General features: G+C 48.0%; 1 protein-coding gene across 2 annotated transcripts in view; it reads left to right on the top strand.

The window, feature by feature from the left end:
* The window catches only part of EEFSEC (eukaryotic elongation factor, selenocysteine-tRNA specific), a 242,146-nt gene that overhangs the window by 163,959 nt on the left and 62,565 nt on the right, over positions 1–15,622 (top strand). For both annotated transcript variants that reach the window (XM_087818685.1, XM_087818686.1), the window contains exon 5: positions 8,712–9,368. In XM_087818685.1, coding sequence (XP_087674811.1) covers positions 8,712–9,368 — 657 coding nt within the window. The remainder of the gene's footprint in view (positions 1–8,711; positions 9,369–15,622) is intronic.

A 15,622-nucleotide genomic window follows, 5' to 3' on the forward strand; every position in this document is an offset into this window, starting at 1 on the left:
AAGGTCGTCATTTTCTTTTCATAGGGGGCATTTCTCATTGCTAAGCAGGGATCCCTGAGAGAAAGGTCCCCCCAGCTCCTTCCTCTCTCCTCCCATGGGACAATTGGTCTTTTGTTGAGGCTCCAATGGAATTTTTGTATAGAACAGATCCCACCTCTGGTCAGCCTGCACAAGTCCCTGGAAACAAGGCCAGGTGGGAGGAAAAGTGTCTCAAGTGCTGCCAGGACCACATTTCTTGGCACCGGTGCCCAGACGGCTGTGAGCCTAGGAGGAGGGCCGGGCAGCAGGGAGAGGCCTATGCAGATCTCTACCTCATCGCTTCCCTGCCCCCGGCATGTATCACCCCTTCCGTCAAGTGCTGAGTGGGGCCTGGCACGGTCACAGTAGATGGAGAGCTTTCACCTCTTTGTCTCTGGGGTCAACTCCATAGAGCCTATCCCTAATAATCAAGAGAAGACAGCAGTGGAACACCATGCCAAATCTGTAAGGCTGGCAATGATTGAAAAGCCTGCAAAATCAAGTGCTAGTAAGGGTCTGAAAAGAGGCCTTTTCTTGCACTGATGGTGGGGTATAAGTCAGCCACTTCACAGAGCAATCACTAAGACCTAGTGAAACCGAAAATGTATCCCCCACACCAGTTCTCCATCCATATAACTGCACTAGAGAAGCTCCATGCATGTGTACACACTGATGCATACAGAACAGTCACTGCAGCATCACTTAGATTAGTGAAAAATAGCAGCCAAGGTGGTTCTCAGTAAGGGCATGGGTAAATAAAAGGTGGTGGTGTCATAGAAAGGACAGTTGGGTGCAGTTGGTTGGAGCATCATCCCATACACCGACAGGCTGTGGGTTCAATTTCTGGTCAGGGCACTTACCTAGGTTATGGGTTTGAGCTCTCTCTAAAATGAATAAGCATGTCCTCAGGTAAGGATTTCCAAAAAGGAATACTATAAGCAGTCAAAAAGAATAACCTAGTTAGATAGATGTATAAATAAATTTATAAATCTACATATTTCTCAGTATGAATAGATGTCAAAAAAATAATACAGAAGGAAGGAGGCAAATAGGAGAGTTAAGCAATAATATGGCACCATTTGTACAAACATATATACTATTAGGGACACATACATGAGTGTAAATGTGTAAATAGAAGGACACATAAATGATTCATGAAGCCCAGCCAATGTGGCTCAATGATTGAGCATCAGCCCATGAACCAAGAGGTCTCCGGTTCAATTCCCAGTCAGGTCACATGCCTGGGTTGCGGGCTCGATCCCCAGTAGGGGGCATGCAGGAGGCAGCCGATGGATGTCTCTCTCTCTTGTTGATGTTTCTATACCTCTCCCTTCCTTTCTCTCTAAAATCAATAAAAACATATATTTTTTTTTAAAAAAGAATTCATGAAGGTGGTGGGAACAAAGGTAGTTATTATATCATTTGACTTCCTGTACTTTTCTGAATGACTGTCTTTCCTTGAAAAAATAAGTGGGTGAGAATTGAGTCCCCAAGTCCCATCTGACATTCCGCTCTTGCATCCCAGAGGCAGTGCCAGGAAGTTGGGGTCTAAAGCAACACAGGAATCACTGGCATCCCCCAGGGGCCCACCCTGCGCTCTCCTTTAGGCTTTTTTGTGCGAGATGCAGTCAATGCATTAGGTAGGGGCTGTCTTATCTGTATATAGCTCGAAGAAGAAGAGCAGCCAAATTGAAACCTTATTAGGTCTGATGGAGCCAAACCTAGACTGATCTTTAAAAGCTTATTTCATTTTCCCTGCTCCGGTCTGAACCTCTTTGAATTGAAGTAACTGATCCTGCTGTAAGGTTATTAGTGTCAAATCTTGTGTGTTTCTTTTCCTCTTCGATTTACATTTTATTAAGTAAGATGAAGTTGCAAGGCCGCGACCCTCGCCTTTGGCACAGCCAGGAGCTCCCAGGCTCATTACTGGAACGATAATGGACAGTAGAGGTCCAATCTCGTTACAGCCAATACCATTATTACAAAAATTTCTGCACATCACAAAGACTCCTAGGCACAGGGTTTTGCCCACTTCTTTCAAGTATCTGTTGATTCTCTAGAATGCCAGGAGGACCCCAAAACACTGCTGTTCCCTTAGTTTGTGTGATGGTGTTGGGCCTGTCCATTTCATATTCTATAGAAGGAATGCTGCCAAAGACCTCCCTGTGGGCAAGTGAAATCCACAGCAATGATTGTGTATCATTTTGGGTTTCTGTGGTGGAGTAGACATGTATTTATGGCGTGATAGAGTGATCGAGTATGGGTTCTCATGACGGGCAGATCTGCGTGCTATAGATACATGTCCTAACCTCTGGGGCCTCAGTTTCCTTGTAAACTGAGACCATGGTTAGTTACCTCAAAGATTGTTAGGAGAATTAAATGCGTCTAGGTCTGTAAAGCTTCCTCACAGGGTAGGTATCCAACAGATGTGGAGTGCGTCTTCTTTATCTTTCTGTGGGTCACTTGATGACATGATGAAGTCCACTGAACATTAGTTGGGTGCTTGCTATTCCATGCAGTGTGCTGAGGAGAGTGGAGATGAACTCTTGATGATTCCCACCTCAAATCACTTCCATTGGAGGTTTTCAGTAGCCTCGGAAAGAGAAACCAGGTTCTTCTGGGCACAGTATCCTGCAGAATCCTCAGAATGCTGGAAAACTAAGTTGCAAATACTTAGAAGACCAGAGAGAGTATCTGACTGTGTCAGGCCTGAGAACAGACAGAAGGGGTTCATTTGCTCAATCAGCAAATGTTTACTGAGTGTCCTGGTGGAGGGCGGGGGGGGCGGGGGTGGTCTGTTACTGTGCTACCCAAAGACAGACACCAGGGAAGTCAGGTCTAAAACCTGTCACTAGACTTGGCCAGTAGGAGGCTGTTGCTGACCTTGGTCAGGGCAGCTGTACCAGCTGATTGCAAGAGGAGAGAGGGATGGACGGCCCCTGCCTCTGCCAGCCAGGTCTCATGGCAGGCCTGACTTTCCTGGCTTTATTCCATGCCTGACAAGGGCTCCTCTCACAGTGGCTGGTGAGGGATCTTTCCTCTGCTCCTTCTCCAGGGCCGTCTTTCTGGGTTCATGTCTTGGGGGCATCTACATTGTCTATCATCCAGACCCCACAGCCCCTGGCAGGGTGGAGCTACTCTGCCCCCTAGTTCCAGCCAGCTCATGGCACAATTTCTGATCAGCTGGTCAGGAGACAGGGCCATGGAATGTCAAGCCTCCCTTTTGTCCCAGAGTTTATTGTCCCAAGTCTCAGCCTATTTGCCTTGTGACCTTGGAGACATCAAAACCTCTGTTTCTTCATCCATAAAATTGAATGTAAAAATATTGACCTACCCCATAGAGTTTTTATGAAGAATAACTGACCCAGATGATGGTAAAGCTTCTTTGTTAATCAGAAAGGACCAAACTGCTTAGCAAGCATGAACTTGGGGTTTTTAAATTGTTTGCTTGCTTCATGTATTCCTTCTTCCCTCCCTCCCTGGGTCCATTCCTCCCTTTCCCAGAAGTGCTTGGTGCCAGAGAGATGGCAAGGACAGGAAAAAGAGACAGCCATGCCCTGTGGGGAGTCAGGAACTGGGCCTGACTGGTGGTCTTATCCTGTCCCACTCAGACAGGTGTCCAGCAGTAGTGACCCTCCTGTTCTGTCACCCATCTTTCTCTACCACCATTCTAACCACCCTACCAGGGAAACTTGGGGCCCTGGTGAGCCTCAGCCCTGCTTCTCCTCTGTTTGGAAGGCCCCTTACCCTGAGGGTTGAATGGAACCTGTACATGCCCAGCCAGTCTCAGGGCCAGTCCTGCTCCCACAGTGTAGGGATGTATCTCCATGGACCTTTGTGGATATGTAGATCCCAGACTCGGACCGGAATTCTCCAAGAGCAGGGATGATGTACCTATCCATGGCTCCATTTATTTCACAAATATGTGTTGAAGTCTCCTGTTTGTCAGGCTGTGTGCTTGATACTGGAGATAAAAATGGGGAAAAAACAAAGCCCTCATGCCATAGAGGTTACATTCCAGCATGGAGAGACAGTCAGTAAGCAAACATATGTCGGGGTGGTGAGTGTTGAAGAAAACTAAAACAAGGAAAAGGAAATTGGAATAGGGATACCTGGGGGAGAGCATCCCAGTCGGGAGCAAATGCAAAGGCCCTAACAGAACACGCTTAGCATGTTTAGGGAGCAAAAAGCAAGAAGGCTTAGGTTACTAAAGCAACATGAACGGGATGGAGGGCCGGGGAATCACAGCAAATAAAGCCAAAGGAATAACAGGCTGACTGTAGGGCCTTGTGGTCATAGTAAGGACGTTAGCTGTTTTGGAGCAAGATGATAAGCTGGTGGAGAGTTTGGAGGCAAAACTCCAGTGTCCTGTGACTTATGTTTAAGCTGTTCTGTGGAGCATGGACTGCAATGGGAGGACAGTGGGTCAGGGACCAGGGTGGGCAATGGATGCAATGGGAAGGACTGGGGTCTGTTTTGAAGGTGAAACCCTCTAGACCACCTGATGACTGGGTTTGGGTACAAGAGAGCCAAGGAGAGCCAAGATGCAACCACATTCCTCCCCCAAGTGTCTGGAACTGTGAAGCTGCCATTTCAGAGAAGGACTGGACTGAAGGAGGAAGGTCTTAGACATAATAAGCTGGAGATACCACCAGACCTCCAAGTGGAAATGCCAGGGGACAGTTAGGTGTGTGTCTTCTCCCAACTCCCGAACTTCACTTCTCCTGGAACTCCAGCTGCCAGGCACCTTTTCTTGTGTTGTCTCTGAGACATCTGTCCACCTTAGAGGCATAAGCCCACTCTGCCCTTTCCTCTGCCTGCAGTCCCTGTGGGTAGTCCCTTCTCATCCAGCTGGTCAACTTCAGTGCCACCTACTCAGGGAAACCCTCCCTGACCACCCAGGAAAAATTAGATCCTCCAGTTACTCTCTCTGATAGCACCTCCCCATGGTTTTATAATTCTGAATTTATTAGTTGATGATTTAATTAATGCTCCCCTCCCAAGCATAGGACCCAAAATGTTTCTGTTCTGCTCTCCCCCATATCATTGCAGGGCCTGGTACATGAGAGAAACTTGGTAAGTATGTGTTGAATGAATGTATATACGGTGTCTCAGCCACTTGACGTGAATATTAGTAAATACAGGGGTGGGCAAAAGTAGGTTTCTAGTTGTGAGTGTGCGAAACACAGCTTATTCTTGTATTATTATTTAATAATTATTGTATAATTTATTTGTATTACAGCTATAAACCTACTTTTGCCCACTCTTGTATTTGATGAGTGCGTTGTTAAAAAGATGGGTAGAAAATAAATGACTGAAAGGAAAGTCTGTTTTTCCCATGCTTAAGTTGTTACAACTACCTACTTTTCTACATTTTTGGTGTCCTAGATGGAATTTTGTATTCTTGAAATGTGTCTTAGTGGAGTGAGGGCTTTACAGTGATTCCATGTGGCAATGCTGTCTGCGTGCACCCTGTGAGAGCCCACAGTAGTGTCACGCCACCCTGTCCCCACCTTTATCTGTTTCACAATTTCCTGTCTAGGCCCTTAAAATCTTGATTTGCACAGTTATTAGTCTTTCTGCTCTTCACGGTGCCCTCTTAAGGCATTCTTTATTATTTCAGTCCTAAGAACATGAGCCCTGTTGAAAAGAGAACATGCTTTGAATAAAGCCTGCTTGGTGCTTGGTGGTTGGCTTGATGGGTGGGGGTGGGGCTGTTAGGTGGTACAAGGCTCTGGCCACCCTCTGTCGCAGGAAGGCTCTTAAACACAAGGGTCTCTCAGGCCCAGCAGGTCTGGAAACTCTGCTCAATGCTTCGCCAGGTGGGTTTTTGCAACTAGGGGCATTTCTCTTCCAGAATCAGGAGCAGTCATTCTCTTTGGAAGTGCTGGGTTTTTCAGCAGCCTCCTGTGCTTGGCACTGAGGGTGCAGCAGTAGGTATGCCATGGCCCCTGTCTTAAGGATTTGGAAGTGTGCATCTATAGGGGACTGGATCATGGTCTCTGAGTACCATGTGATATACCCGCATCAGCAGTGAGGGAGCCACAGGCACCAAGTCAAAGTTCAACAACTCACAAAACAAAGCAAATTATTGGTTAGGCATATGTCCTACATATGTAGTCAACCTCTGTACAACTGTATACATGCATGTATAAAACAAAAAGGAATGCGACACACCAAATCCAAGGGACTGGTTATCTCCAGCTGGAGCAGGTAGGAGAGCTAGGTGAGGTGGGAGCACATGGGGATATAGAGTTCTTGGTAATATTGAGCCTTGGGTGGGTCATAGGTTGTGGATGTTTATTATATTGTTATTTAAATCAGTAAATACATAGAGGTGGGGCTGACAGGGCCGTCAATCAGCAATGACAAGTCAGGCTCAGAGTCACAGAGGATAGTAAGCAGCCCTGTCCCGGGGGGGGGGGGGGGCAGAAAAGCCCTTCCAGGAGGTACCCTAAGAACTGGGGTTTTAGGGGTGAACAAGAATTTGCCAGATGAAAGAAGTCCCAGGCAGAAGGAGCCTCATGGACCCAGGGCAGAGACATGTAGAACCACGGTGTGTGCAATGAGTCATTCAAGCTTCCACTGGCTGTGGTTAAAGGGTTGAGAGAACATGGGGCAGGAAGAGCTCTAAGGTGGTCCTGATGGTGGGAGGCTCCAATGAAGGCAAAGGAGCCCAGCAAGCAGCAGGGGTGCTGGGAACCGTGGCAGCCCCCACCCACCCTGAGCAGCATCACTCAGTGGGAGGGACTGGTTCCCCGTAGAAGTTCAGTTGACCAGAACATCTTCCTGTTCACAACAGCTACACCCAAAAGATTTGAAAGTCACGATTTGGAAGATCGGAGCCCATGTACGTGTTGGTGCCAAAGGGCTGCATCATCAGACCTGTTTTAGAAAGCTGGCTGGGAGGAGGAAGGGCAAGGTTTCAGGCCAGAGAACATCTGACTGGGCTGCTGCAGTCCTTAGGGGAAGAGTTGTGATTTGGGTCCCTACCTCACTGGGCCGACACTCAGTGTAAGATAATATTCAAATTCTCCAGTTACTCTGGGATGCATTCCTAAACATCTGAGTTTCCCATTGCCCTTACAAACCATTTCAGAGATGTTTTATGTTTCTCTTTGATTGATCTTGGCTGTGGCTTTTGACACTGTGCTTCTCACTTTCTCTGCCCCCTGACCTCTTGGTTAGGTAGTTAATGATCTTTAAACAAACACTTGAGTATTATGGCTCTCCAGGAAGGGACCTGGGCCTGATGTTGGCACAGCATTCTCCCTTTATCCAGGGAGAAAAAGAGTGTTCCACACACCCCACTTTGAAGACGGGGATGTTTGTGACCTAAAGGTCAAAATTGTCTTTAGCTTAACAGTTTTTGATGGTAGGTTTTCTAAAATACATTATACATTTCTCTGCTTTGCTAAGTAGAAATCCATGAACATGATTTCATCTCATCTCCGAGACAGTGGATCTTAGTAGGAACATTCATTTATTTTGTGAACATTTGTTAGAGCCTATTCCATGTCTGTTCCTGCTTTACAAACTGTGGATACAGAAATCTGCCTGATATAGAGTTAGTGTAATGGTTAGAAGCAGAGATAAAATCAGGTTTGCCTAAACTCATGGATGACTCCCTGCCTGCCTGCTCTCCCCTCCCCAACCTCCCTGCTGAAGCCCTCCCACCTCTGTTTATTTCTCAAATTCCCCAAGCCTCTTTCAGGCCTTTGCACTTATTGGATCCCCTGTTTAGAACTTTTTCTGGACCTTCACACTGCTTCTTCCTATGATCAGATCTTAGTTCAGATATCGCTTCTACAGAGGTCTTTCCTGACCACTGATCTAAAAAAGCCAGACCCTCCCCCAACCCCAGTCCTTCTCTATAGCATGTTATATATAATATGCATATTATGTAATTATATTAGCTATATATATTTAAACACATAACATTTTATATTTTATTTGTATTCATATAAATTTAGTTAATATTTATATATTAATATACTTGTAATTTTTTTAATTTTTCTGGATACTCTGCTCTTTGGAAATAGACATCATTCTATTCCTACTCTTAGAACAGTGCCAGGCACACAGCCAGGGTCTGTGTGTCAATGAATAAAGAGTTGCCCTGCCCTGGAGAAGCTCACAGAATAGCAAGCAGGCAGGTACAGATTAAGCAGTGATAGCACAGCAGGCTGTGATTCAGAGTGGCTGAGGTGGCACCACAGAGAGACAGATCCTACCCACTGGAGTCTGGGCAGACTTCCCAGTGCAGCGGTGTTTGACCTTGGCTTTCAAGGACAGAAGAGCATAGCTTGGCAGGCTGAGGAACTGGGGAGCTGTTCTTCATGGGGTGGCAAGCCTAAACAAGAGGGCTCAGGCAAGAAACTGTGGGAATAGAGCTTGAGGTAGAGCAGGGAATAGAAGGTTAGAAGAAACTAAGGTAGGGCAGGATTTGGCTGCTGTGACCACTGCCCACATCCTGGACTAGGGTGCCCTGTGGACCTGGGCCTCGTATTTGCAGGGTAGAGCCTTCTCTGTCCAAGGGGAGTTTGACCAGCCCCAGAGCTCCCTTTGGCTGGCATGTCAAGGTGCTAGGTGAGTATTGGCAGCACTGGGACAGGGATTTCTCCAGCTGGAGCCCCTCACCTCAACATTATAGCTTGTGGGTTTCATGAACTTTGTCTCTTGCTCCTGACCAGGTGGTGAAGAAGGTCAAGTCCATGCAGATGTTCCACATGCCTGTCACCTCGGCCATGCAGGGAGACCGGCTGGGTATCTGTGTCACTCAGTTTGATCCCAAGCTTCTGGAGCGTGGCCTGGTGTGTGCCCCTGAGTCCCTGCACACCGTCCATGCGGCCCTCATCTCTGTGGAGAAGATCCCATATTTCCGGGGGCCCCTGCAGACCAAGGCCAAGTTCCACATCACGGTAGGCCATGAGACTGTCATGGGCCGGTTGATGTTTTTCAGCCCTACCCCCGACAGCTTTGACCATGAGCCTGTGCTGGACACCTTCGATTTCTCCCGAGAATACCTCTTTCAGGAACAGTACCTCTGTAAGGATCTGGCGCCAGCAGCAACAGGCAGTGACCAGGCCAACGAGAAGGTGGGCCATACCACAGAAGGCCTCTGTCCGCGACAGCAGTGGGCCCTCGTGGAGTTTGAAAAGCCTGTCACCTGCCCTCGGCTGTGTCTGGTGATTGGTTCCAGGTTGGATGCGGACATTCACACCAACACATGCCGACTGGCCTTCCATGGCGTCCTGCTGCATGGGCTGGAGGACAAGAACTACGCCGAGAGCCTCCTGCCCAGGCTGAGAGTATACAAGTTGAAGCACAAGCATGGCCTTGTGGAGCGGGTAAGAAGTTCTTTCCCGCCCATTGCCCTTCTGTCAGGCTCTGCTGGCTGGGATGGACACAGTTTGGCATCTGAGATGAAAGCCAGGAAGGCCTGAGAGACCTTCTGTAGTTTTAGGCAAGGAAACTGAGGCCTTCAGTGGTCAAGTGGCCCAAGTTCTCTCAGCCCGTTTAGTCATTGTGCTGGGGCCTAAACCCAGGCGGGGGAGCCTACTACACCCACCAAAGCCCATCCTCTGGCCCTCCTCTTCCTTTGGCAGTAGACATACCCAGGGCAGAGCAGGCCTGGCTGTCAGGCCAGTTTCAGGCAGCAGCGTTTCACCTGGACCAGCAACCAGCGGTGTCAGTGGCCTTCCTGAGCTTTGGAGGGGAGGCTGGACCCTGCCCTGTCACTCTGATGCCAGCCCCTGACTCTCAGGGGGCGCTGAGCCTTCATCAGGCAGGGTGGCTGCTGTGGCTGCCCCAAGCCAGTCATGTCAACAGAGGAAACATGGCTGGTCATGCAGACTGGGCCAAGTCTGTCCTCAGTCAGTAGGGTGGAATAGTAGGAGCTAATGGTAGCAGAGGTGCTAGAGAGCAAGGGGTGGGAAGGTACAGGAAGGTGACACAGAGGGAGGGTCCAGGCTGTTGGCTTTCTGGGGTATCTGACATCACTAGAGATAGGTCTTAAGCATGTGGGTAAGCCAGTCTATTTTATAGGCCTATCATTAGGGTGGGTAGATACAGCCTGAGAGGGTCTACAGAGGGTCCCAAAGTCCTGGAATCCCCTTCTCCCACTGGGTGGACCTGCCCACCCTCAACATCCATCCATATAGGTCTAAGTGGGAATCCATGCCTATTGGGCCTCAAATGAATGGGTGGACAAATGTGCAAATCACACTGTCACTGGGGCTGCCCGGGTGTGGGCCTGTGCAGGTAAGGGATGGCTGTGGGGGGGCCTGGAACTGGGCTGTAGCTGACCAAGCGTGGCAGCGCTAAGACCCCAGTGTTGGGGTGCTCAGGCTCCTCATGGGGTTTGCCCTGAGGCTCTCAGCAGGCCCTGCACTTCTGCTCCTCAACAGTGGGACGAGGTCACCCCTCTGATCTAGCCCTGCTCGCGTCAGCACAGGCTCTAGCACAGTGTTCGACCTATACTGAGCAAGTGCTCAGAAGAAAGTGCTTAGAGCCTTGGGCATTAGACAGTGTTGAGGTTACCATTGCCTACCACCCTCCCATCTCCCTCTCTTAGTCCAGATCCCCAGGTTTTCTCCTCTGGAACTTTCTGCCATTGCAGACCCTACCCCTTCCCTCCTCATCTCAGAATGCTTCCTAGGTACTCAGGCCTTGTCCCTCTTTCTCCCTTACCCCTACACTTAAACCACCCTCCAGTGGGGAAATGAGAAGCAGCCCCTTTCTTACCTGCTCAGAGGTCTGGAACTCAGGATTCCCAAATCTGTGAATATAGCCCTCCAACTCAGCCAGGCATAGCTTGGTCACTCTGTGTGGATCCTGGAGGTGGGTCTATATCCCACTTCTGCTGTTAAATGGGCAAGGGACTATCCTCTGTGAATGTTGGTTTTCTCATCTGCAGAGCATATGCCTAAGCTCCTAAGATCACTGGAAAGTATTGAAGACTGACCATGGGCCGTCAGCCCTAGGCCAGCCCCAAGATGCTGTTGAAGATGAAGGTGATAAAGCACACATCACTCATTTGTCTAGCTTGATTTATTAGCAGCATTTTGGAGTATAATTATTTTGTGGTGAAATATCTACCATGGAGTAATGCCCCACTTGGTGTATTCATGGTTCTAATTGCACCCACGAAAGCCTGCCAGGGATGGCAGTCACCTCCTTTGAGGACAGGAGCATGGGTTTGTGAGGAGTAAGTAAACACACTGCTGAAATGAATTAACCTGGAGTGTCCTTGGTGGAAGACTTTCCTTCCTGGTAAGGTTGGTAAGGCATTGAACTTGGAGATCAGATGGATAGGGCTCAAACACTGGTTGTGCTGTGCAACACTGCATAGCCATTTCATCTCAGCATCCTCACTCAATTGGGGCAAACTATGGACCTCGTCGGGTTGTTTTAAAGGAGCCACCATAGCACAGGGCACCATTTGTAAGAGTTGACTCTAGTGAAGGTACAGCCAGAAGGCTGGACTGTTTGTGAAGGGTGGCCCTGTTTGCTTTAAGCAGGACCCAGAGTGCCCAGAGATTTTTCAGATCGCTTGGTTGGCCAGTCTGGGCCGTGTGGCAGACTGGTCAGATGTGCAGGCCTAGGGCCCAGTAGGCCTGGGCTTCAGTTCCACCCTCACCACCTTCTAGTGTGGAAATGGAATGGTTATGAGACTTCCCTGCACCTGAGTATGTCACAGTGCTGCCCTGTGGGGTCAGATGGAGGCAAGATGGAGGAGTGCATGTAAGGGCCCAAGATCAGTGCTTGGCTCCTAACTCTGTGCTTGCTGTTTTCATGATTATTAATTTTCAAGCTCTTAGAGTCGGAATAAGTCCTGGAGCTTGGTGCCAGAATAGTATTTTACTCCTTACCCTGGACATCATTATCCCTCTCTGAAACATAGGAGCCACCTAGGGCTGGTGGAAGTGGCATGTTTGGGGAGGGAGCTAAGAGTCAGTCTGGCACATGGGTGTGGTTGTCCAGGGCAGGGATAGCCCCATGCTGATCTTCCCGTGGCTATGCTTGGCTGCCTCCAAAATTTCCTGGACACATCACAGCTACCTCCTAGCATCCTGGGCATGCCTCCATTCAAAAAAGTCTCCAGGAGTCCAAGGCATCTTGAAAATGTTAAATTCAACCTCCTAGGATGATCTTTACCACCATGGTGAGCCAACTCCCAATCTTTGCTCTGTGCTGCTGGGCAGGCTCATTGTGTCTGCTCTGCAAGCGCAGTCAGCTTTCTGGGAGCTCCCCTGGGGCCTCCAAGATGTCCTCCATTCACAGAGAAGGAAGGCCCAGCCCTCGATAGATATGTGTTGAGTGGACACTTTCCACCTGGAGGGTTTAAGGTATATAGGTCTTCTGTGCCCACTACCTAAGATACTCATGTGTTCAGATGTTTACCAAGCTTCTGTGTGTGTTAGGCACTGGGGATACAACAAGATGGACAAAGTTCTTGTCCTCGCAACAGGGACTGACAAGGAATAATAAATTAGACACTTTCAGGTAGTAGGAAGTTCTAGAAAGAAAGTAACTGGGGGAGATAACTGGGAAATGCTGAAGACCATTCATGGCACATTGCAAAGGCCAGCTCTCAGGCCTCCCCAGCCTTTCCACTTCCCATGCTAGTTTTCTCTGGATTCTCTTTCTGAGCTGCTGCAATAAAATACAACATAATTAACTCACCACTGGAAGTGGCTTTCCTTGCTCAGCAACAAATGAGTCACCTGGAAACTGATTTGGTTGCAGCCTCATTCTCATTTTTAATTTTTGTGAAGAAATTCTCTGTGATAAGATATACTGTTTGAAATTTTCTCCTTTTTCTGACCATTGTTTTCCTGTGAGCTGGGAATGTATGTGATGCCAGTGTATACTGTATTCCGTCAGCAGAGCCAATAACAAACACACTTTGCCATATAATTCAATAAAATAATACCCACACCCCACAGAGCCTTAGAAGTGTGACATGCGAAGTCCACTTTTTCTGTTTTGAGTATGCACGGGTGGATGTGCACTGATAATACTAAGTAAATAACTAAAATGTGTGGCTGGGTGAGACGCTGTGGAGCTCTCCCTGTGTCACTGTGATTTGTGGTGCACCCGGCACCTCCTAGGTCTGTGTTGCAACTGCTCAGCTCTACTGCTGTGGACAAGATGGAAACAAGTCAGCATGGCTGAGTGCCAGTAAACTTTACTTATGGATACTGAAGTGTGAATTTCTTATAGTTTTCATCCATCATAAAATAGTCTTCTTTTGATATTTTTCAACCCACTGGAAAATGTAAAGTCCATTCTTAGCTAAAGGCCATACAGAAATAGATATTGGATAAAATTTGACGCTCTATAGTTTTTCAACCCCTGATCTAAATGGTAAAAGGAGTCTTGAAATAGAATAAACATCCTGCAAGAAAAAGTCTGATGTCATCTCAGCTACGAGCCCTCCCTCTCTGTGCATTCCCTAGGAGTCAGGTTCTCAGGTGGCGCTGGGGTTGATAGAGCTGGTCAGAGCTCTCACCCCAGCAGGGTGAAGGTGTTCTAAAGGGCTGTTTTTCTAGGGAGAGGTCTTGGGGAAGGGAATTAGAGCAAATGGTGATTAGGGAAATCATTAGTATCCCATATTTAAGTAAAAATATAGAAATGTGTATAGGATTATGAACACAAAGAAAGAAAAAGCAACTATGAATGGACTAGAAAAGTATAGTAGAACTTCCACATTAACTAAGGAAAAACTGGAATGAATTTCATTAACCCAACAAAAATAAGAAAAACAAAAACAGAAGGAACAAAATTAAGTGTTAGTCACACTAAATGTGACTAGCTGAGTTCTATTTAAATACAGAGACTGATAGATTAAATAAAAACACAAAATCTGGTTATATGCTGTTTATTAGAAACACACTTAAAGTGATAAACGAAGGTTAGGAAATAGAAAGATGTTAGGTGACTGTAAATGGAAAGAAAGAATGAGTAATATTAATTTCAGACAGTGCAGAATCTAAGAGATAAAGAGGGACATCATGTAATGATAAAAAGCACAGTTACAAACTTGTATATACACAACATATAAAAACAACATCTATTAGAAATCCAAGGAGAACTTAGTAAAAAAAAAAGGAATGATAATTGCAGTGGGGCACTTGAGAGTGCACATTTCAGAATCGGACAGGCCCACTAGACAGGTAAAAGAGACATAATAAGTCACTATTCTTGATTTTTAGAAAGGCAGATGGAAACTTACATCCCATGAGTAGAGAAAATATACTTTTTCCTATGTGTATGCCACATTTACAGAAACTGAGCATTCAACAGGTCCAGGCGCTGTTCTGCAGAGGCACAGAGCCACTGTGCCTGGCCCTGGCCATTTGGAGAAGAACCCTCAGCGCAGGGTGCCCAGCAGCTGGAGGGCGGGGTATAGGAGCTCCAGGAGGCAGGCAGGGCCAGCCACTGGAGCCAGGCTTTTGATCCTTGACCAGGATAACACTGCAGACTAGGGGTTAGGGGAGTCCAGACTCTCCTGTTCAACTTGTGCTAAAGAAATCCTCTGAGCAGGGCTAGCAGAGCAGCCTGCAGAGAGGCTGTCCACTCGAAGTCCCAGCCTCACCCTTCTTACCTAGCCTTCTAGTCTCACCCTGGGTTGACTTGAATCATCTGGCCATCACTAAAAGTCAGTCTGTGGGGCCCTGTTTTCTTACTTGTAACAATTGCATGAAAAGAAGTGGGGCAGATGAGGGCTCAGTGCCAAGGACTGTGAGTGCTCTGCACCCCTGCGTGCTCCATTTCACACCTTCCACTATTGCCACACCCTAGGGGGCCTTCCTCACCTCCCCATCCCTCCCTGCCCTGGCAGCTTGCACAGCCCCACCCAAATCATTTTCTACAAAACAAAGGTAGTCCTGCCAGGTTTTACTCCAAAATCTCTTGTGGCCCACCTCATCACCAGGACAAAGACAGTGCTCACACCTTGACACACCATGGCTGGTCTACCACTAAATGTAAAGTTAGTGGTAGGCCAGCCGTGGGCACTAGTGCGTGGCAGGCTGGGAAGGCAGGCAGGTGGGTCCAAGTAGACACTTCCTTGAAGCCAGGGCTGGAGGAGAGGAAAGGGCCATGCGTGGTGGTGTCTGCAGGCTATGGAAGCTCAGGCGCCAGCCAGCCAGCCTGCCAGAGTCCCAGGACCTGCTGGGTGGACCTCCTGAAGGAGTGGGACTTTGGGCACTTCTTTTCCCCTCAGTTTCCTTACTAAGAAATGGGGGCTATAGCCTCTGTTTCATGGGGTGGTATAAGAAAGGGAGATCAATTCCACGTAAGATGCTGAGTGTTATAACTGGACACAGGGTAGGCTCTTGTTGAGCCGTGGCATCCTCATTGCTATTTACTCAAACTTTCCTCATGGCTCAGATGCCTGGGTTCCCAGCTAGGGTGGTAGCAAGAAGCTGCCACCCCCTGTGGTGGGATCAGGTCAGGCTTGCTGGTCATCCTGGGTCTGGTACCCACTGGCACCAGATAGGAAGGCCTTAGGGCTGGGCCAGAGGAGCCTGCAGCATCCACCTAACCAAATGTAAATAGGCAGACACCACCAGGAGCACTGGCTGGCTTTGAAGTT

Source organism: Miniopterus natalensis, chromosome 7, assembly GCF_054644295.1.
Source record: "Miniopterus natalensis isolate mMinNat1 chromosome 7, mMinNat1.hap1, whole genome shotgun sequence".
NCBI lineage: Eukaryota > Metazoa > Chordata > Mammalia > Chiroptera > Miniopteridae > Miniopterus > Miniopterus natalensis.